The 23,090-nt window shown below is 53.7% G+C and overlaps 1 protein-coding gene across 2 annotated transcripts in view; it reads left to right on the top strand.

Annotated features, from left to right (window-relative positions):
• Positions 1 to 23,090, top strand: part of PTPRU (protein tyrosine phosphatase receptor type U) — a 78,601-nt gene that overhangs the window by 36,885 nt on the left and 18,626 nt on the right. For both annotated transcript variants that reach the window (XM_046661732.1, XM_046661731.1), the window contains exons 12-18: positions 1,401 to 1,674; positions 2,489 to 2,525; positions 3,340 to 3,478; positions 10,747 to 10,904; positions 19,853 to 20,043; positions 20,655 to 20,730; positions 21,199 to 21,275. In XM_046661732.1, coding sequence (XP_046517688.1) covers positions 1,401 to 1,674; positions 2,489 to 2,525; positions 3,340 to 3,478; positions 10,747 to 10,904; positions 19,853 to 20,043; positions 20,655 to 20,730; positions 21,199 to 21,275 — 952 coding nt within the window. The remainder of the gene's footprint in view (positions 1 to 1,400; positions 1,675 to 2,488; positions 2,526 to 3,339; positions 3,479 to 10,746; positions 10,905 to 19,852; positions 20,044 to 20,654; positions 20,731 to 21,198; positions 21,276 to 23,090) is intronic.

Genomic DNA, 23,090 nt, shown 5'->3' with positions numbered 1-23,090 from the left:
TTGCATTTTCCAGGTGCCTCCGGGCCCTGGTGCAGCTGAATCTGGGAGGAGTTGGAAACTTAGCAGTACCTTCTCCTTTCCTTGTCCTGTTGAGGGGTCTTGTGGGCAGGCCTGGTCAGCGTCCCTCAGGCAGGGGTAGGCGGGTGGAACATGGTGAGAGCGGAGAGACATGATGGCTGTGCAACCTTGGGCATGTCCTTCACCTCTCTGAGCTCCTTTTCCTTATCTGCATGATTGGGATCATCCCAGATCAACATGTGCTTTGCTCACCGCTAGTGTTGATTATTATCGTCTCCTCGTGGGACTTGGGGCTGAGAGAGGCCTGACCTCAGCCTGGGAAATGGAGGCTGAGCAGGGCCTGGGCTGGTGTTTGTAACGCGCTTGTGACAGAGAACAAACTCTGTTCTCTGGCTCAAATCTCGGGGTGCTGGGGTGATTCCCCTACAACTTGTGAGCTCTAAAGAAACAGCTGGAGAGCAAGGAAAAGGCATTTCTGCTTCCTAGAGCGCAGGCTGTCAGTGCGGGGCGTCCCATGCCAAGACGTGGCGGAGGCTCTGACTGGAAATATTGAAATTTGTCAGCTTCATTTATTTACTCTCCGCTTTGTTCCACAGAGGATTTGGAGGAGCTCACAGCAAAAGGTCATTCAGTAAAGTGAGAATAATAAATAGAAACACACAAGTCAAAACCAGGAGACACAAATTGGAGGCAAGACAGACCAGGGCACACACCTCAGCCGTCAGGACCAGGAGATGCCGGGCTCAGGGCTGCAGACTCGAGGCTGCCCCGGGTTGGGCGGGATGTAGGCTGAGTGTCCTTGTTGCTTCCTCAGTTGCTGTCTCCCCATGGAGGGTGGTTCCGGGAAGCCTGGATCCCCAAGTGCTGGCACAGGGCCCATTGTCTGAGCTCAGTCAACGCTTTCTGAGTGAATGAATGCCTCGAGTCTAACTCAAGTTCACTGAGGCCCAGAGGGAGCTGTGGATACCAGGGTGGAGCCCGAGGCTTCGGGATCCTGGGTCCTGTGGCTTTGGGATCCCAGGTCCTGTGGCAGGCTCAGGAGGACTCACTGAGGAGCCTGGGTGGGGCTTTAGGGCTTGGTGCCATTGAGCAGGGCCTGCATTCTTTCAGCTTAGTCACAGTGGTGACAGCTGACAGGCACTGGCTGCTTCCTGACCTTGCCTCCTTCCTCTCATCCACCCATGGAACGGTCCTCTGGTCACTCCCATTTTCAGAGAAGGAAACTGAGGCCTGAGGAGGTTAAGTGACTTGCCCAGCTAGTAACAGGCAGAGCCGAGATTAGCCCCAAGCTGGGCCCGATCCCAAGGCCCATGCCCTTAGCCACCAGATGCCTCTCCCGTTCTCTGGCCCCGTGTTCACTGCCCTCTCCCCTCCCGGTCCAGTGTGTACCAGGTGATTGTGGAGGAGGAGCGACCGCGGAGGCTGCGGCGGGAGCCAGGTGGCCAGGACTGCTTCCCAGTGCCGCTGACCTTCGACGCGGCGCTGGCCCGCGGCCTGGTGCACTACTTTGGCGCAGAACTGGCGGCCAGCAGTCTGCCCGAGGCCATGCCCTTCACCGTGGGTGACAACCAGACCTATCGCGGCTTCTGGAACCCACCGCTTGAGCCCAGGAAGGCCTACCTCATCTACTTCCAGGCAACAAGCCACCTGAAGGGGGTGAGGGACCGGCCAGGGTTGTGGTGGGGGCCGTTGGGGGGCAGGCTGGGGACACCTTGGAGCGGGCCACTATGGAAGAGAGACCTCAGGCCCCGCCCACTTATTGGTACCCACCCTCCCGTAGTCCCGCCCCTCTTGAGTCCCGCCCCCTCTCGTGGCCCCCCGGCCCTCCTCCCCTGTTCCCTGACTCCTCTATTGATTTCCGTCCTCCTATAGCCTCACCTTCCTCCCCTGAGCCCCGCCCTCCTGACCCCAGGCTCCTTCTCTCCAGCGTTACCCACTTCCTGAGCCTATTTTCCCAGACTCCCTTCTAGCCAAGCCCCTGGGCTAGTCCCTGACCGCTGCCTGAGGCCCTGGTCTATCTCAGGCTCCTCTCTCCCCAGAGGGGTCCATCTCAGGTTCCGGCTTTCAGCAGACCATGAGGCCTAGGACCCTCCTCCTCCCCGAAACCCCGCCCTCCTCCAGACTCTACCTCCTCAGAGTTCTCCTTCCCAGGCTTCCCCCTCCTAACCATGCTAACCAGACCCTTAGCCTCATTTCTGATTAGCATGAGCGTGAGATGAGCCCCCTTTCTTTTCCTGTTCCCGCCCATCTCATTCCCCTTTCCTAAGGCATTGCCCTATTTGCAGGCCCCTCCCCTCTCGTCCCCTCCCTCTGGTCCCCCCCAGGCCCTCCTGCCGGTTGGGTGTCTTTAGTTACCATCTCCTCCAGACAAGCCCTGACCAGGCCCAAGACACGCTGTCCGAGGTTCCCCTGCCCCGGGGAGGGTCAGGTCTGCTCTTCATTGGTGCTGAAACCCCATCTGTGCCTCCAGGAGACCCGACTGAATTGCATCCGCATTGCCAGGAAGGGTAAGTCCCGCAGGCTTCAGCCCCAGTAGCGGGTTTCTCACCTGCTGGGCTCCGGGGAGGTGGACCCTGAGGACCCGTGGCTGTGGGAACAGAGGAGGCTGGTCCTACAGGCCTGGGATCCGGAAGGGTTTCCCTTCTTGGCCCCCATACGCCCCACCTCAAGGGCTCCTTCTCCCAGATCCAACAGCGGGGCTGCACCCCCTTAACTCCCCACCCACTGTGGTCACAGAAGGGGCCTTGGCAGGGGCCTGGGACAGGCCTGTGGAGAGGGAGCCATTATGATTGGGCCATGGGGGTGATGGGTACTGGGCGCTGGTTCTGGGTTCTGTCTGCCCCCTTTCCTATGGTGGGGAAGAAGTGGGGACAGCATGGACCCTGCAGTTTAGGGATTGTCCTTGCTCCCAGACAGGATTGGTTTGCCATGCTGAGGTGCCCTAACCATGCCCTAGGCACATAAGTCTCTTCCCCCATCACTGCTCAGGAGGGCAAGGGGGTTAGTCTGGAGGCCCCAGGCATCCTCTGTCCTGCATCCGCTGAAGGATGGGGAGGATTTGAGATAGTAGAGAGGAGATGGGAGCCATTCCTGATGGGGGACAGTGAAAGTAAAGCCTCTGACAGGAATGCAGAAGGCGTGAAGGATGGTGAGGACATCAATCTGATTGAAAGGCCGGACCTGTGTGAGGACCAGGGGCAGTTGTCTGTGCATGTGTGTTTGTGCAGCCTCATTTGTTCCTTGGGGCTCAGACCCCAGCAGGCAGAGGGTAAGTGGTCCCTATCTCCCCTCTGATCCTTTGTCCTGCTTTGTTCTCTCCAGCTGCCTGTAAGGAAAGCAAGCAGCCCCTGGAGGTGTCCCAGAGATCGGAGGAGATGGGGCTCATTCTGGGCATCTGTGCGGGGGGACTTGCTGTTCTAATCCTCCTCCTGGGGGCCATCATTATCATCATCCGCAAGGGGTGAGTGACACTGGTGCCCTGGCCCACCTGTGGCTCCTGACCCTCAGAGGCCTGGTGGGCAGAGAGGAGCGGTGGCTGGGAACTGGTAGGGCCAGCCGCCTAGCGGGTGTGTGGAGGGCTGCCAGCCTGGGCATCAGGCCTGTGGATGGACCCAAGCTGGGCGGCGGTGGGAAGCCAGAGACTCTGCAGATGGGGCTGCCCCAGAGCGGCTTGGCTGGGGCCCAGGTCTGCCTGGTGCCTGCTGCCACTATCCAGGGAAGGGCGCTCGGTGCCCGCTGCCAAGGAGCTGTGCTGGAAGTGGGCACCACCCTCCTGTGCCTGCTGGGCTTTTCCAGTGGGGAGGGTGTGGAAGTGACCTGACTTTGAGTCCCCAGCCTCCTGCAGACCTTCTGCCAACCTGTCTGCCCTGCCCTGGGGTGTTGACCCTGACCAGGGGTGGTGGTGCTCACTCCCCTTCAAACCGAGGACCCTGAGTCATGGCTGTTTCCGGGCCCCACCCTCTCTTGGTCTCAGCTTGCCCTGGACCCTGTTACTGTAGGTCCCCTGAGGAGTCCTCCTGGGCCCGTGACTCACAGAAGACCTCCCTCCTGCCCCCACCCTCTCCCAGGCCTCAAAGGTCCAGCTGTGTGTTTACGAGGGATGTGTTGCAGTGGGCGACGTGAATCCCAGTACATCTTAGAATCTAGAACTTCGAATTTTGGAGTTTCAGAACACCAGGATCTGGGATTCTGAGAATCTCAGAATTTAGAATTGTGGAGGCTCAGAGCCCAGGAAGTGAAGGCTGCCAGGCAGTTCAAGGACATCTAGCCTAGTGGGTTTCAGATCTTTTTAAAGCAATAGAACCTGTCTCCAGAACACCAAATACACCTCCCTGGGAGCCCGGTCCATGGAGCAGATGAAGGCCAAGGCTCTGGCTGGAGCTGGGGCGAGGGTGTGGGGTGGGGGGAGGCTTCTGAGACCTCTCTGCTCGCCCCCGCTGCCCCACCTCATTCCCCATCAGGCAGCCCCAGGACAGTGTGGTCCAAGCACCTTAATTGAGGGATGGAGACACTGAAGGCCAGAGGGAGCGTGGACCTGCCACGGTCACCCAGGGAACCAGAGGCAGGCCTGCTCCCTTTCCTCCCCTCCTGGGCTCTGGCTTCTGTAGCCCCTGCTGCTGCCAGGCTGGGCACACGTGGGTGAGTTGGCGCTGGGTCTCTGGGCTGCTGGGAGCAGATAAGTAGGATCCAGGGGATGAAGGAAAACTGGCTAGGGATCCCCTTGCAGGTAAGACTCTTCCAGGGATTCTGGGGGTGGGGCATGCCAGTGTTGGGGACATGGTGAGGGGGTGGCATGGGGGGTGGCCTGTCCAGGGTGTCAGGCTCAGATTTTTTCCCTTCCCTAGTCCCTGCACAGCTTCATGAGATGAAATATTTAAAACCATCATTTGATCAGTATTACTGTGTGCTGAGAGCTTTACACACATCATCCCTTAGGATATTAGTTCTTGAGCACCTACTGTGTGCACTCAGGATACATCAGAGGACATTTGCTTCTTGGATCCTGACCCACAAAGCTGGTCCACCTCCCTTTTCACGGATGAAGAAACTGTAATTTAGTGACTTGCCCTGTCGCTTGGCCGATGGGTGGAGGGATTGAACCCAGGCCTGACCGCAGAGCTGTGCTTCTCGCAGTTGGGGCTCTGAAGGGCCTCACCACGGCTGGCGTGCAGTAGGTGCTGCCTGGAAGGGGCAAGTGCCTGTCTGTCTGGGCGTTGGCTCTGGGGACTGGGGCGTGGGGCAGATGGAGAGAGCTGTGAGAGAGGGGGAGAGTTTGGGGAGCTGCAGGTAGTGTTTGAGGCCTTGAAATCCACCCTCCAGGAGAGAGGAGTGGCAGGATGGGGGATGTCCCTCACCCCTGCAGAGAGCGTTGGGCCCAAGAGAGGATGGTCAGAGATGCTGCCAGTGCCTCACTAGGAAACCCTCCGCTTTATGCAGCTGCCAGCCCACAAACCCTTCCAGGGGACCCCAAAAGCTCTAGGGTCCCCCGGCACCTCCTTCCTTCCTCTAAAGCCATTCAGCCCCTTTCTCTAGCACCTCACTGCGTCCCCCTGAATCCAGCCTGGCCTACAGGGTCTACTGTGCTCCTCAGGGCTCCCCTGGTCTGCATTGTGGGATGTCCTGGGACAGAGCAGCCCTGGCAGGGATGGGGGCATTCAGATCACCTTGGGGTGCGAATGTCATTGGCAGATGAGGAGGTTGCTGAGGGAGGCCAGTTACCCAGCTGCCCCCCGTGTACCCTGTTGGAGGAAGGAGGCAGCCCGGGGGGCCAGCTTGGGAGGAGGCATCAGATTCTCCATCCTGCTCTGCCGTGTGGACAACGAGGCTGGGTGCACCTGCCCCTGGGAACTCCAGGGCAAGGAAGGGGTGGCCTGGCGCACCCCAGGCCAGGTCAGGTCCCTAACTCTGCCTCCGGAGTCTGCCCTTCTTGGCAGCGTCGTCTTCTCCCTGCTTTTTCTTTTACGTACCTGTAGCGCTGTACTCAGTGTTTCTCTTCCCTGCCGGAGGGAGCACTCCATGAGAGCAGAGGAGGGTCTGTCTTGTAGGCTGTGTCTCCCCGGGGTCTGGCCCCGGGGAGTCGGGTCCTCCTGAGCCCCCCATGCCCGACTCTGCAGGTGGAGGAGGCAGGGAGGACCCGAGCGTGCACTTCCTGTCCCTTCAGCCTCCCGCGGCCCCTGGGAGTTAGTATCATCCTCGCTTGTTTAGAGGAGGGAATGGAGGCTCCTGGGGGTGGCGTTCTTTTATTTATTTTCCCTCATTTATTGATCACTCAATTCAATGAACTGTTTCTCGAGGGACCGTAATGTGCTGTGGCTGTCCTGGCCCCAGGATCCAGCGGTGGACAGACAGGAACAGGATGCTGCCCTCTGGGGCTTTGTGGCCAGTGGGGAGCCCGGGATTAAACCAGAAAAAGCCCAAATGGATAATTACGAATTATGGAAAGGATAGGGTGCTGGGGGGAGGGCAGAGAGAGGGTAAAGGGGGACGTGATGTGGTGGTGATTATGGGGGAGCGGTCAGGAAGGCCCTCAGAAGTCATGGATTTCAGCTGAGACCAGAAGAATGCCATTCCTTCAGCTGTCCTGCCCCTTTGAGGCCTCTGTGACCAGCTGCAGGGCCCTGGATCAATGTGCTGTGTGACTCCAGCCAGTCTCCTGCCCTGGCTGGGCCTCAGTCTTCCTCTCCCTTCTCTGCTTGCCTTCCCTCAATCGGCAACGTCAGCGTTGGGGTCCCTGCTGCCCAGTGATGTGGGGGCGGTGGCTCGGGGACCCCTGGATGGGCCTGGATGGGGCCTCAGGAGGGAGCTGGCTCTGGAGTTGGGGTCCTGGTCCTGCTCTAGGCTCCACTACTGACCCCCAGAGTCCTGGGCTGACCATGACTCTCCAGCCTCAGCTTCCCCACCTGTGCCGTGGGACCAGACCTGCTCGGCCTCCTCTCTGGGGGTGCACAGCGGTAACCCAGAGCTCCTGACCTATGCGTGCGCTGGGTGCCCACGAGGAGGTGGGCTGCCTCTTTAATGGACCCCACTCCCAGGGCAACCTGGGTGGTGAGGGCAGCCCAGGCTCTCTCTGGCGTCCAGCTGGAGTCCTCCCCGCCCCCTGCCGCCCCTCCCCGCCCCAGCCACGGTCCCTCTCAGGCACAGGTGAATGCTCAGGGCTGTCCCCTCAGGGCTGAAGGGCCTGCAGGTGTGAGTGGCATTGGGACTGAGGGTGGGGGCCATATGCAGGGTGAGTGCAGCCTTGGGGGAGGGCGTGACGTTGATTGTGTGATTGTGCGCACCCGTGTGTGCGTTTGTGAATATTTATCTGTGTATGTATCTGTGTGTGTCAGTCTTTGTGTGTGTGAGTGTGTCTGCATGTTTGTATGTCTGTGTTTTTAAGTGCATGAGTGTGTCAGTGTGTTTCTATGTGTATGAGTGTGTGTGTATTGTATCCATATGAGCGTGTCTATGTGTGAGTGTACAAGTGTGTGTATTTCTCTCTGTGAATGTGTGTGTCTGTGACTGTGTGTGAAAGCTCTGCTTCCCCTCAGGCCCTTTCCCACTTCCTCCTCACTCCAGTGGCAGGCTTGGGGAAGGTTCCGGAAGGGGTTTTGGGTCTTGGTCCTCAATGACTGAGCCCAGCTGGCCCTTGGGACGAGGAGGGCCCTTCTGACCTGTCGGGTCCCTGGCCAGCCCCCTCCCCAGCACGGAAAGCACCAGGGCCCTCCCTGCGGGCTGGGCGCGGCCCTTGCCGGGCCTGTGGCAGGACGGGGGCCGACTGTGCTGTTCTCTTTGCACGCTGCCAGGAGAGACCACTATGCCTACTCCTGCTACCCGTAAGTAGCTCCACCCGCCTTGGGGTCCAGGCCCTCGACGGGGAGCCGCCACGCTACCCCTCTGGGCTTGGGCCCCACCCCCCGCCTGGCCGAGTGTCATCCCCTCCTCCAGGGCCACCTCTGCCTCAGCATCCCTCCTCTGCTCTGTCCCTCCTCTCCATCGTCTCCTGGTGTGGAGGTCACGAGCGCTGGCTTGTCGTCAGAGTCTCAGGTCCAGATCAGGCTCTGCTGAGTCGCCCTGGATGAGTCGCTTGACCTCCCTGAGCCTCGTGTCCTCTCGCCCCCAGAGGCAGCCCCTTGTGTCCGTGAGCCATTCCTACCGGTCAGGACTTCCTGACGCCAGACCACAGTCCACGCCCAGGAGGGTCCTCACACAGGCCCCGTTCTGGGGTCGGCAGCCCATGTGTGTGTGTGTGCTTGTGGGGCACACCTGTCCCCACGCTGACAGCTCTCCCCACGGTGCAGGCAGCTCTCAGGGCCACGAGCAACTTCTCCAATGGGGCAGCCCCAGGCTCCCAGACCCGCCGTCTCCTGGGCGCTTCCTCTGGGCTCAGTTCTTTACACCGAAGCCTCACGGCTGCCCTGAGAAGCAGGTGCTGCCATCGCTCCATTTTACTGATGGGGAAACTGAGGGTCAGAGAGGTTAGGGCCCTGTCAGAGGTCACAGGAGGTGCAGAGCTGGGGTCACCGTCTGATTCCACGGCCTCCTGAGGGCACCCCGTCTTCTGCCTCTGTGTCCTGACTCTGCAAGCCTTCCAGAACATTCCCCCACCTGTGCTTGTTCTCCCTCCCTGCAGAGCAGGCTCAGGTGGCCCTGGGCCAGCACAGAGGACGGTGGTCTCACCTCCTCCTCCCTGGACCCTCTGCTTGCATCGATGTCACCCGATGTCACGTTAGCTTTTCCAGCAACCGAACCCTGTCAGCCCCGCGGAGCCTCCAGCATGGCTTTTGTAGGAAGCACGGACAGGCAGCTCTCCCTCCCTCTCTGCTGCGCAGTTAACTCTCAAGCCTAAATGCAGAACTTTCCATGTGCCCATATTCCATCTGCTTAATCTCACCCTGGGGTCAGCTGGAGGCGGGCAGTGTCGGTGTCCCTCCCGGGTTCTGTCTTCTGCGGATCTGGTTGGTTGGTGTTTGTGGTTCTTCCTAGTGGGCCACCAGCCTGGGTGGGAACAGAGCCCTGTGGTACTCCACTGGAGACTGCCTTCTCGGCCAGTGTCCCCTTGTGACGAGTCCTCCTTGGGCACCTTGGTTCAGCCAGCTTGACCAGCTGTCCTCTGTCCACGGCGCTCTGTCTGTCTTCCCTGTGGTCTGCTCGTGTCTGGCCTGTCCCTCCCTCTGTCCCCTTCTCCATCCCTCTCTCTCTTGTCGTTGTCCCTTACTTTCCTCCTCCTCCTTTGGATCCTCCTGATCTCTCCACGCCCCCCCCTCCTTTCCCTCCCTCCTTCCTCCTCCTCCTCCTTCTCTCACGTTGATGGTCAAGGTCGCTGCCACAGAGGTTTCTCCTCACCTGACCCCAGAGGGCTCCTGGCTCTTCCCTGGTCACAGCGAGGGCGCTACCCAGAGCCTGGGGTGAGGCTGGGAGTTGGAGGCCTGTGCCCGCTGAGCTGTCTCTCCTCCAGACTGCGAAGGCTGTGCCCACCTCAGTGCACAGCAGCATTGGTCCCCAGCGTGGACACAGAGTCATCTTTTCAGCATGGGAAGGACGTTGTAGTCCTGCAGTAGGAGTGTCCAGAGGCCCTCCTGTCCTTCGCCTGCCCTGGGCAGCTCTTGAGCCAGGACAGGTTGATTGGTGTTTGGCTGTCTGGGCATATTCTTTCATTGGCCTCTTCGTCTCCATGGATGATCTGCGTCCCTGAGCCCTCATAACCTGGAAGTCCTTTCTCGGGTCTACCCCACGTCCTGCATTCTGCAGCGCTGTGCAGGCAATGGCTCGCTGTCTCAAGCCTTCCCTGTGATTGGGCCCCTGGCTCCTCTCCAGTCTCATGAGGGTCCCAAGTCACTTCCTCTTTGCTTGTGCTGGGCCCCTCCATCCTGGAGCTGCACCCCTGCCCCCTACTCTCTGTCCTCCCTCCCATTTTCCTTGAGTTCCCCTGGAGTCACAAACTGCCATCCTTGTCTGTAAAGCTGGGCTGGAGGCCTGGGCTGTGCGGGACCCTTGTCCAGGGACCTTTCTGGAAGCTCTGCCCTCTCAAGAGGTACTGGGGCCTCTTACCCTCTCTCTGCTGCTTCCAGTGGCAGTTTGGACTGGTGGGCAGTGGCGGGAATATAGACCCTGTGGGGATCTCTTTACATGTCTAGTGTGGCCTGTGGTTGGACCATTCTGGGGGCAAGAAGGCGCCACGGTTCATTCTGTGCCCAGGGGAGGACTCCTGAGCACTGACTGAGCACCAGCCAGACTGCCCTGAAAGAGGAGTGTAGCCCTACCCACTGCAGGAGTAAAGGAGTGTTCAGGGCAGACGAGGACAGGGCAAAGGAGGATGGAGTATGAGGAAGCTGGGGCTGGAGAGGGAGGATGCTGCGGCTGGAGCTGGGGCAGTCATCCTTCTAGTTTGGGGTGGGATGTCTATCTGCTGTGACACCAGAATAGGCCCAGAGTGACTTTCCTTCCCATTTCCGGAGCCCTTGATGCCGGTGAGAGTTCGGAGCCAGGTCCCAGTCCGAGGCCACTGCTGCTCCATCTGTTGTTCTCAGCAAAGGTCCCCAGGGCAGGGACCCTGTGGCTTCTTTGGGGGCAAGTGGCAGCTCTCTGGTTCTGGTGAGCAAAGGATGGAGGCAGAGCCCCCTCAGCATTCAGGGATGCTTCTAGAATGACTCCTGGCCTCAAGGCCCCCTGATGGCTTGGCCTTCCCATCCGCCTCTGGGCTCTGTCCTGCCCACTCAGGCCTGCGTCTCCCGTGAACCCCCTCTGCAGGAAGCCGGTGAACATGACCAAGGCCACCGTCAACTACCGCCAGGAGAAGACCCACATGATGAGCGCCGTGGACCGGAGCTTCACAGACCAGAGCACCCTGCAGGAGGATGAGCGGCTGGGCTTGTCCTTCATGGACGCCCACGGCTACAGCCCCCGGGGTGAGTGCTGGGGCCCTGGGGCTTCTTCCTCATGGCTCTGGGCTCCCCTCCCCCTCCCCCCGGCATTGGATGAGTTCTGGAACACCCTGAACCAAGATTGAAGCATCTGTTGTGCTCCTGCTGGGTACCAGCACTGGCACTGGAAGTACACAGAAGGCACAGGCATTCCCTTGGTACTGGAGGAGCTTTAGGAAAATTGAGGACTTAGACACAGACTCTATAAAAGGAACGCGAAGTCACATGTTAATTGTGAGAGATGCTCTGGGGACTCAGAGGAGAGAGTGATGCTGTGTGATCAGAGGGGTCAGAGCAGTCTGCTGGCTTATTGAGTGCCTCCTGCGAGTGGCAGGAGGCTAGTGGCTAAGAGAGAGTGTTCTGGAGTCAGACAGGCCTGGGTTGCCACTCAGATCCTCTTAACTGTGTGACCTGGGCCAAGTTGCTTAACCTCTCTGGATGTCTGCTTTCTCATCATGTATAAGATGGGGATAAAAATCATCTCTGCTGCTAGGACTGCTGGAAGACTAACTGAGATATTGTGTGTACATCATTTAGTGCTGTGCCTGGCATGCGGGAAGAGTATAGTGATTCAGCTGGATGTGCTAGGAGCTTGCCGTAAATTGCTGATCGCACATCTTTTTATTCTATTTAGTGCTGATTTTTTACAAAAGAAAACACGTAATGTTTATGAAAGTCATAAAGTCATAATACAGCAAACACCAATGAATCCCACTGGTGAACTGGAACACCATGTGTATGCTCCTCCCTAACTGTATCCCCTGCTTCCCTCTTAGATGTAAATATTCCCCTGCAATTTGTGTTTATAATTTTCTTGCCTTTTTTGGGGTAGTTTTACCATGTCTGCGTGTATCCCCAGACAACGCATTATATAATTTTTCTCGTGTATGAGCTTTAAAAAAATGAAATCACACTCTATTTTTCAACTCAACATCATGTTTCTAATATTTGCCCAGGTGAATGTTTCGCTGTCGTTCATTTATTTTCTCTGAGGAATAGTTTTCCATTGTATGAACGGATCACAGTTTATTTCTCCATTCTGCCATCCGTGGACATTTCATTTGCTTCTGGTTTTCTTGTTATTACAAATGAGGCTGCAGTGAACATTCTTAAATGACTCTCCAGATGCACCTGCACAGGAGGTTCTAGAAGCAGGACTGCTGGATTAGAGAGGATGCGCTTGTTCCGCTTTATAAGACAGTGCCAAATTGTTTTTCGAAGTGGCTGTGCCTGGGTTCACGCCTCACAGCAATGTACAAGAGTTTCTGTGGTTCTGCGTCAAGCTCAGAATTTGCCAGGCTTCTTCACTTTTGTCAAGCTAGTTTGTATAAAATGGTGATTCTCTATAGTCTTAATTTGCATTTCTCTGATTACTAATGAGGTGCAACATGTTTTCAAGTCATTATTGGCCATTCAGGTTTCTTCTTGCATGAAATGCCTGTTCATGTCTTTTACCTAATTTTCTATTGGTTTTTCTGTTGCTTTCTTAGTGGTTTTTAGGAGTTCTTTATATATTTAGGATGATACACATTTGTCACTTATGAATTGCAAATATCTTCTCCCAATTTGTGGCTCATCTTTGTAGGTTATTTATAGTGTCCTTGGATGAACACGTTTTTATTTCAATTTAGTCACGTTCATCAAGCTTTTCCTTTTTGATTTCTCCTTTTTCTGTTTTCTTAAAGAATTCTTCCTTACGCAAGGTCATAAAATGTTTTTTACTTTTTTCTAAAACTTTTGATATTTTGCATTTTACATTTAAATCTTTACCCATCTGTAATTGATTTTTGTGTGTGATATGAATTAAGGATTTTATTTTATTTTTTCTGTGGGGAAAACCAACTATCCTGACCTCAGTTGTTTCGGTTCATACTTTCACCACTGACTTGCGGTGCCACCTTGTCACAGCTCACATTCCCATATGTATGTGGATCGTTTTTTGGCTCCCTATTCTCTTTCTTTGGCTAATTTGGTGATTCCTGAGCCAATACCACACAGCCTAATTACTGTAGTAACCTGTCTTGATATCTGGAACATCAAGCCCTCCCGACTTTGTTCTCTGTCGAGGGTGTCTTGGCTATATTTGTCCTCATTCTCTTTCTTATAAATTTTAGGATCACTTTTGCAAGTTCCTTGGAAAATTTTGGTGGGTGGGTTTGTATTGAACCTATAGATCAATTTGGGGAAAACTGACATCTTATGAAATTGTCTTTCCATTGATGAATATGATATATATCACCCCATTTATTTAGGTCTTTGAGTGTCTTTCAATAATTTTCTCCATAAGATCTTGTACATCTTTTGTTAGATGTACCCCCAGGTCCTTTATAGTTTTGATTTCCATTGCAAATCGTACACTTTTTCTTTATTGTGGTAAAATACACATAACATAAAATTTACCTTCATAACCATTTTTAAGCGTACAGCTGAATGGCTTTAAATACATTCATAATGTTGTGCAGCCATCACCACCCTCCATCCCCATAGCTGTTTTCATCTTGTAAAACTGAAACTCTACACTCATTAAACGATAGCACCTTATTCCCCGCTCTTCCTAGCTCCTGGCAACCACCATTCTGCTTTCAGTCTCTATGATTTTGACCACTATAAGTATCTAAGTGGAATCATACGGTATTTGTCTTTTGTGACTGGCTTATTTTACTTAACATAATGTCCTCAAGGTTTATCTATGTTGTAGCATCTTTTAGAATTTCATTCCTTTTTAAGGCTGAATGATATTCCATTGTTTGTATCTATCACACTTTTCTTATTCGTCTGTTGATGGACGCTTGGGTTGCTTCCATGTTTTAACTGTTGTGAATAATGCAGCTCTGAACATGGGTATGTGAATATCTCTTTGAGATGCTGCTTTCAATTCTTTTGGGTATATACCCAAAAGTGGAATTGCTGAATCTTATAGGAGTTCTATTTTTAATATTTTGAAGAACTGCCATACTGTTTTCCATAGCAGCTGTACCATTTTACATTCCCACCAACAGCGTACAAGGGTTCCAATTTCCCTCCATTCTCACCGATAGTTATTTTATTTTATTTTTTTTTTGATAGCTGTCATCCTAATGGGTGTGAGATGGCATCTCACAGTTTTGATTTGCATTTGCGTAATGATGAATGATGTGCGTTGAACATCTTTTCACGTGTCTCTTGCCCATTTGTGTATCTTCTTTGGAAAATATTTGAATCAGGTTGTTTGTTTTTTTATTGTTGAGTTGTCGGAGTTCTATATATATTCTGGATATTAATCCTTTGTCAGATATATGATTTGCGACTATTTTCTCTCATTCTGTGGGTTGCCTTTTTACTCTGTGGATAGTGTCTTTTGATGCCCAAAATGTTTAAATTTTCATGAAGTCTGATTTGTCTATTTTTTCTTTTGTTGCCTGTGCCTTTGGTGTCAGAGCCAAGAAATCATTGCTAAGATGAATGTCATGGAGATTTTGTCCTATATTTTTTTCTAAGAGTTTTATAGTTTTAGATCTTACATTTAGGTCTTTGATCCATTTTGAGTTAATTTTTGTATACGGTATTAGATAAGGGTCCAACTTCATTCTTTTGCTTGGGGAGATCCAGTTTCCCCAGCACAAATGGTATACTTTTAAAATAGTACTTTCATAATTGTTGCTCAAATAGAGAAATACAGTTGATTTTTGTGTGTATATATATAGATCTCAAATCCATACTCCTTGATAAACTTTCTTGTTAATTCTCATTTGTCTGTAGAAGCTTACAGATTTTCTAAGTACAGTCAAGGCATCTGCGAATACTGACAGTTCTATTGCTTCTTTCTCATTTCTTATCCTGTTTTCCTTGTCTTTCTGCACAGCACTGCCTGGGACCCCCAGTATTCTGTTCAAGGGAAGCACTTATAGCAGGAATCCTCATCTTGTTTTCCTGACTTTAAAAGGAACACTGCTCACATTAAAATACTGAGAACGAAGTTGGCTATAGATTTTTATTTTAAATGGACATGAAATTTACCAGTGATTTTTTCTGCACTTATTGTAATGTCATATTTTGTTTTTCCTTTAGTTTGTTAATGAAGTGAAAGACACTTTTAGATTTTTGAATGTTAAAATAACCTTCAGTTGCTGGGATAAATTCATCCTGGCCATGATGCATTATATTTTTAATGTATTGTTGGATTCAGTATAATATTGTTCAAAATTTTAAAGCTGTATTCTCGAATGGGATTGGCTTGTAATTTTTCTTTTTTGTACACTCCTTGTCTGGTTTCTAGTATCAAGATGCTATTAGTCTTATAAAATATACTGAGGTCTCTTCTCTTTTTTCCTTATTATGGAAAAATGGAATAATTGACACCTTGAAAGTCTGGTGGAATTCACCCGTCAAACAATCTTTCTTTTTGGTTTTATGGAAAAATTTAAAACTTTTAATTCAGTTTATTTAAAGGAGTAAAGGACTATTCAAGCTTTCTATTTTTTTCAAGCCACTTTTAGTAAGTTATATCTGTCTAGGAATTTGTCCACTTCATTTACATTTTCAAATTCATTGACATGCACTTACTTACCCTGTTCTTTTTGTGATCTCCCTCATTCACTTTTCCCCACAGCCCTGCGTGGTAGCTGTCATCAACCTGTCATCTTACAAATGGGGAAATGGAGGCTCAGAGAGGGGAAGTCACTTGTCTAGATCAAACAGCCAGAAAGTGGCAGAGCCAGGATTTACATGCAGGTCTTTCTGAGTTGCAAATTGCCGCTTCTGCTGGCATGGTGGGATTTGGATGGGCAGAGATGGGAAAGGAAGGGCATGCGTGGGGGAAGAACAGCTTGTGCAAATGTTCAGGAGAACATGGAGAGGTCTGACTGGGCTGAAACTCAAGTGGGTGTTGGGGAGAGGGGGAGGTGAGGGTCCTGTGGGCGCATGCCTTGCTGCAGAGTCCTTAATAGACATATAGAGAGACAGGAAGCATGGACTCTGCTCCCAAGGAACTCACTCACTACTTGGGGAGACGAGACTGACCTAGGAAGTCAGCACCAGGCTAATTGCCATGTGGACGGTGGGGACAATTAGTGCTGCCGGAGTCTGGAGAAGAGACACCTTTGGGCCAGGGTGATCAGGGTTTTGGCTGAGATGGGTAAGATTGGACTGACGGTGAGGGGGAGTGGGCACTGCAGGCAGGATGCAGGACACGGGGAAGGTACGAGGGCTGGGAAACTCAAGGTGTGTTCAGAAGACCGGAGCTGAGTCTCAGCACCTTCTCTCTTTCTCCACGCCCCAAACTGGTCTAGCCTCCACTTCCTTCTTTGCTTTTCCAAACAGTGGAGGCCAGAGTTTTGGAGTTTAGAACAGAAAGCCATGTTGATTTTGATACCTCCTCCATTTGCAAATTTTAAAATAGGGACGTACCATGCTCAGTAAAATGGTGGCAGGCTGGCCGTGAGAAGCCGACTGGAATGTTCCCAAGATGTTAGAATGTGCCCCCGTTGTCTCTGAAATTCTGCCTATGAAAACTCTCAAACCTTCCTGGCCCCCATCCATGCAGAGCTCTTGACCTCTGTGGGTACCAGTGGGTTCTGGCCAAATGTTTTGTCAAATAAGTCCTCAGTTACTTCATCACCATAAATGCCCCTTTATCAGGAAGGGGAAACAGAGAAAGCAGGCGGACAACAGGACCCAGAGTCAGATGGGCCTGGGTTTGAATCTTACTGCTGCCACTTAATGAGAACATAACTTGCCCCTTCTGGGCCTCAGTTTCCTCATTGGGATAGGGGGATGAAACAGTGCCTACATCATGGGCATAGTCTAAGGATTAAATGACTTAAGAATTGTGCCAGGCATATGAAAGCATTCAATATGTTAGTTATTGTTAGCTTTTATTACCGGCTGTGTTTCTTTAAAGTCATTTGCTAACTGCAAACAGTGAAGGAAAAGGATAAAGTGCTCTTGGATTGTATAACTGGGGCCCATCTTCATCTGAAGGTGGATGGGAATTGGGGAAAGTGCTCATCTTTGAGAAGGATCTGAGGATTCTCATTTTCACATGAGGAAACTGAGGCCCAGAGAGGTCAAGTGACTGGAGTCAGAATTTGAACTTAGGTTCTCTGTGACTCTAGACACAGGGTTCTTTTCTCTGGGCCTCAGCCCTTCCCTTAAAACGTCAGCTGTCTGGTGGTTACTCCCAAAAGATGTCCCACAATCATGGTGGAGCTGTGGAGAGACTGGGAGAACCCCTGGGTGGTGACCTTGAAGCTGAGGGCTGGCTCTCACCTTCTTTCCTCTCTTCTTCCCTTTCAGGGGCTGCCAGCTGTGGGCAAGCTGGTCCTTGGGGTGGGGGTGGGGGTGAAGAGGAGAGTGTGTGTGTGTGTGTGTCTGTGTGTGTGTGTGTGTTTGTGAAATCCCATGAGAATTCATGGGCAAGGAGATGGGGAGCTGTCTTCTCTGGGCCCAGGAAATGGAGGGTCCTCTTGGCACCATCATCCCGTTGTCTCCTGCTGGCCTTATTTCTAGAACACCTTGTGTCTCTCTCAGGCTCTGCTGGAAGCCGCCCAGATTTGGCTCTGCCTTTCCATCAGGATCCCAACCAGAGGGCAGTTTTTGCTTGTCTTTAGCCATTGCAAGCTGATTCCATGCCTGCTTGTGAGGCTGCCTTAGAGCTGCCAGCCCCTCGGGGTCTCTGGGATGAGCTGCTGGATTCTCCACCATCCTTGTTTGCTCCTTTCTCCACCTGGAGAGCTCTCTGTGGAGCTGTCGGCATGGTTTCCACGAACAGCACTGGGACCCCTCTGTCTCTGAGTTCTTTGAGCCAGCTGAAATCCTTTTGCTTGAAATCTTTGCACTTGTCTTGTGTGTTGTTGTAGATGCTCTTTAGAATTGTTAGGTCCTGGACCAAGATCCTACAGTGGAGAAGGACCACGACAGAAAGGCCCTCTCTTGTCAACCAACTGCCCTGGCTTTCTGGACTAAAGAGGTTCCTCCCTTTCCTGGAGGCTACTAATGATGCCAACAGCCGCCAGCTGCAGGCGTTCACTGTGTGCCGGGCACTGGGCTGAGTGCTTTATATGCATTATCTTATTTAGTATTTACATCATCGTATGGAGAGCAACAGTTTTTATCTTCATTTGACATGTGAAAATGGAAGTCTAGAGAGAGCCCCATCCCCAGGGTCACAGGCAGAGCTGGGATTTGATCTGAGGCCTGTCTGACTCCAGAGATTGGCTCTTAATCTCCATATTACACTGTGTTCCCCCGAGGATATTTCATGAAACAAACAAAAAAAGCTCTCCATGGAGAAAGACGGTGGTGAATCACTGCTGTTTGCACCCATCTCTTGGAAATTCAAAATGCACTCTACCTTGCGGGAAGCCCTGAGAGATCTTACAGGGAAATAACCTACTTATTTTTGTTTAAGCCAGAATTCACCTGTCTCCTTTAAAACGTAGAACCCCTCCTTGTCCTCCTTCTCTTCTTTTTAATGGACTACCAATTAGTCATCTGGTGTCACTGGTACTTTCTGGAAGACACTTTAGCAACCACTACATTAGGGAGGTCTTACCTCTTTGGACCTCAGTTTCCCCATCTGTAAAATCAAGAGTTTGGGGCATCTGACCATGATGGTGTAACTGGCTTGCCCACCAGCTGTAAACAACTAGAAATGTGGATCAAATATGTGACACAATTGTTTTCGACATGGAGTGACAGGCAGCTCAGGACTGTGAGTCCCGACAGAAGAGAGACAAATGAGTGGGCCCTGCCTTCCCATCGCCTTTCTACCTGGAGGCAGTTTTCCAGTAGTGGTCCAGGAAGGGGGCACCGAGGCAGGCCCGGCGGTCTCCTTGATTTGCAGAGACAAGGATTGGGGTGTGGGGCGGGGGAGCTGCACGGGCGTCTGTCCGGTGCTCCTGCGTTCATTCTGTCAGTTAGTCATGGTGGGAATTAGAGGCCAGACACCAAGAAGTCTCCCCAAGGAGGGTCATTTCAGCTGAGGCCTGAAGGATGAGAATGAGTTTGCCAGGCCAAAAGAGGAGGGGCAGGGTGTGCGGACCAGAGGAACCCGCATGTGTGAAGGCACAAGGAAGGGAGGGGACCAGCATCTAGGCCCCACTGAGAGTTGGCCACCTGCCCCTGCCGGCTCAGATGTGGGTAGAGAACATCTGTGAGAAATGCCGGGGGTCTGGCCTTGAAGGCTCCCTGCACCTTACCCCGGACAGGGGGAGGGAAATGAGTGTTAAGTGAGCGTGTGGGGGTGGTGTCGCTGAGCGGGGCTGTTCTCTCATGTGCTCTCAGTCCCAGGACCCGATCTCAGGACCAGGGTGGGATGTCCTTGGTGATGCTGCTGAGTAGAGCTGGGGCGTGGGCCTGGGGAGGAGGCTCTATTTTCCCGGGGGTGTGGGGCACTGTGAGCCTCTCGACCCGCTGCCCGATTGGCTGAGGTCGCGGCGCAGGCTGACAGCGGAAATGCTTGCGCGGGAGAAACCCTCTATTGAGGTGACTGCGTTAATCTGCAGAGGGGGCGGCGGCCGCGCTAATTTCGGGATTTGCTTGTCTTTGAATGGGGGTAATTGCCAATGTTCCGGATTGTTCCCTAGAAGAGGGGGAGGGAGGGGCTGTCCTGGGCTCTGCCGAGCGCTGCCCCCTGCAGGCAGCACGATGAAGTCCGCTGGATGCAGGATGGAGGGAGGGGATGGCAGGATCGCGGCAGGCAGGGCCCCGCCAGAAGGGCCCCCAGAGGTCAGAGATGCGACCCGCTCCTTTGACAGATGGGAAACCCTAGATGCAGAAGGAAGGGACTTTCCCAAGGTCACATGGGGTGGGCGCAGCCAGGCTGCTTGGCTCCAGGGAACAGCCCAGCCGTCCTCCACGGTGGCCTGCTCCCTTTCCCCCCTCACCCCGAGTCCCTCTGGGGTTCCCCAGGCTGGGCGTGTGTCAGGAGCCCCTTCCCCTTTCTCTGACTGCAGGGGACCAGCGCAGCGGTGGGGTCACTGAGGCCAGCAGCCTCCTGGGGGGCTCTCCGCGGCGTCCGTGTGGCCGGAAGGGCTCCCCGTACCACACGGGGCAGCTGCATCCCGCGGTGCGTGTGGCCGACCTCCTTCAGCACATCAACCAGATGAAGACGGCCGAGGGCTATGGCTTCAAGCAGGAGTACGAGGTGCAGGGCCCGTCCAGCCACGACCCCTCGCCGCGGCCTCCCTGGTCCCTCCTCAGTGTGGACCCTGGCCCTGGCAGCCCTGAGCCCAGCCCCAGATAGACCTTGCTCTGACAATCAATTCGACCTAACCCTTTTTGACCCTAACCTACCTTCTTATCTCACTGACCTGGTTTCTCACTGTCATCCTGACCCTGATTTGAAATCTGACCTTGATTCTTAACTCAGTCTCCATCTGGACCTGATGGTAATCCTTATCCTATCCCCAGTCCAACCTGACCCTGACCTCTAACCTAACCCCAGTTGGACTTTGACCCTGACTCTCATCCTAAACTCTGTCTGGACTCTGACTTGAATCCCTTCCTGCCTCCATCTGGACTCTGACACCACCCTCCTCCTAATTTTAATTTGACCCTTAACCTTACCTTATTCCTAACTCATACCTGGATTTACCCTAAACCTGACCCTCATTCTAAAATGTCTCTCAAGCCCCACGTTTAGCCCTGAACCTGGCCCTTGCTGTGGTCCCGCCCACATCATCCCTGTTGATGGGAAGGGGCCTTAGGAGTGGAGGGGTTTCCCTCCCCCGCTGACCACCACTTCCCACCTGGCAGAGCTTCTTTGAAGGCTGGGATGCCACAAAGAAGAAAGACAAGCTCAAGGGCAGCCGGCAGGAGCACGTGCCTGCCTGTGAGTCCTGGGAAGGGCCTGGCGTCTGGGGCAGTGGGTGGGAGGGAGTTACGGTGGGGAGCGCCCTGGGGCAGCCTCAGAGGTTACAGTGGTTTCGGCTGCCATTTCTCCAGGGCCTCCCAATGCCAAGCTGTGCGCTGAGCATTACACCCATTATCTCACTTGTTCCTCTCAATAACCCTGTGAAGCGGGACGTTTTGTAATCCCCGCTTTACAGATGAGGAAGCCAGGCTTGGGAGATTAAGCCCCCTGCCCGAGGTCACTTGCCTGAGTGAGGGAGCATCCCCTGGCCTGGCCTGCTTCCCGCACTACCTGGAGCCAGCTGTTTGGCCCTGAACCTTTAGGTCCTCTTTGCTGCCCTGCCTGCGCCCCACCTCTGGCCTCCAGGAAGCCTTCCCTGACTGCCCCAGCTCTGGGCTCCCAGTTCAGCCCCTGCCCACCCCATGGCCGCCTGCTCTGTGTTTGCAGATGATCGGCACCGAGTGAAACTGCACCCGATGCTGGGAGACCCGGATGCGGACTACATTAACGCCAACTACATAGACGTGAGTGCCGTGCCCTGTCATCTCTGCTGACCTGGCCCCGCCCGCTCCAGGCTCACTGTCCAGGCAGGGCAGGAGCCTGTCAGGGAATCAATGAGGGTTCAGATGGCTGGGTTCTGGGCGCCCCCACCTCCTGCAGTCAGTGCCAGGGAGCTCAGAGGGGAGCACAGAGTGGATGGTGGCCGTCAGGAATGCTTCCTGCAGACTTCTGGAGTGGGCCTGAGAGATGGGGGGGCTTCAGTGAAGCAGAACGAAAGGAAGAGGGCAGACAGCTAGGCCTAGAGGTGAGGCAGCATCCTCTTTCAGTGAGGGCGGAGAGGTGAGGGAGCATCCCCTTTCCGTGAGGGCTGAGAGGTGAGGGAGCGTCCCCTTTCAGTGAGGGGGGAGAGGTGAGGGAGCATCTGCTTTCAGTGAGGGCGGAGAGGTGAGGGAGCATCCCCTTTGAGTGAAGGGGGAGAGGTGAGGGAGCGTCCCCTTTCAGTGAGGGGGGACAGGTGAGGGAGCATCCCCTTTCAGTGAGGGGGGAGAGCTTGGAGGTGGGAGTCCATGATACACAATGAAGCTGAGAGCAGGTGGGGCTGGATTGTGAGGCCTCCCTCGAATGGTGAGCTAAGGAGTTGGGGCTTTCCCTAGGGGCACCAGGGAGTGGTTAGAAGTGATTTCACCATGATCAGAGTGGTACTTTAAGAATAGTAACTCCTGTTTATTGAGCACGAACTGTGTGCCAAGCAGTGTGCTAAGCACTTTATGCCAAATATTTAATTTTATGTAATCCATGCAACCACCCTATGGGTAGTTAGCATCATGACCTCACTTTACAGGTGAGGAAACTGGGGCTCAGAGAGGTGAAGCTACTTGTCCTAGGTCACACAGCTAGTGAGTGGTCAGGAAGGGACTCAAATCTCAGCCTGTCTGTTTCTCCAAAGCCTTTGCTGCTGACCATGAGGCTCTCCTGCCATCCACTGCAGCAGCTGGGTCTGGCTGAACTGAGAGCAGGATCAGAGATAGGCAGGAAGCCAGGAGCCTAGGCTTGGGGGTGAAGAAGAGGAGATGAGTCTGCTCCACAATTGTGGATGAGGGTGAGACCAAACAGAGTCCAGGGACTCTGGTCAGACTCCCCCACCCTGCAGCAAGCCAAGTTCAGCAGAGAACCATTTATTCATTTGTTAGCTATCGTTTGAGCACCTACTCTGTCCCAGGCATTGTGCTGGGGACCAGGGATGCAGCAGTGACCAAGCCAGACACATCCCTGCTTTCCTTGAACATGTGGATTCTAGTAGGGGAGACTCATAAATATGCAAGTCACCTAATTTCAGATGAGGTGGGAAGGGCACAGGCCAGAGAGAGGAATGGCTTGCCCAGATTGCACAGCACAGTTAGTGGAAGGGCCAGGGTTGGTCCTGGCAGTCTGCCTGGAGGCAGGAGAGCTCAAGCTGGCTTTGGGTGGCTGGAGGGGAAGGGGAGGGACATGCCAGGTGGAGAGCACAGGCCTGAGGTGCGTAGGAGGAGGAAGGCCTGTATCTGGGGGGTCAGGGAGTCTGGAGATGATCTCTCCTCGCTCTTGTCTTCACCTCCTCCTGGCGGCCAGATGTGCTGCCCCATGGTTTCCAGAATTCCTTACCTTCTTCCCCACGTCCCATCCTCTCCCTTGGCTGGGCCTGACCTCTTGGACTTGGGCAGCTTTAGTGACAGGGGGCCTCTCCTCGGTCTCCTCAAAGTCCCAGTCGGCTTCTCCTTGGGCCTGGCAGGGACATGCCACTCGCCCCTCTCTGGCCCACCCCAGTCCACCCGTCTCTGCTCTGCCTCCCCTGCTCACAT

This window comes from Equus quagga, chromosome 5, assembly GCF_021613505.1.
Source record: "Equus quagga isolate Etosha38 chromosome 5, UCLA_HA_Equagga_1.0, whole genome shotgun sequence".
Classification (NCBI taxonomy): Eukaryota; Metazoa; Chordata; class Mammalia; order Perissodactyla; family Equidae; genus Equus; species Equus quagga.
This window is presented reverse-complemented; position numbering and strand designations above follow the sequence as displayed.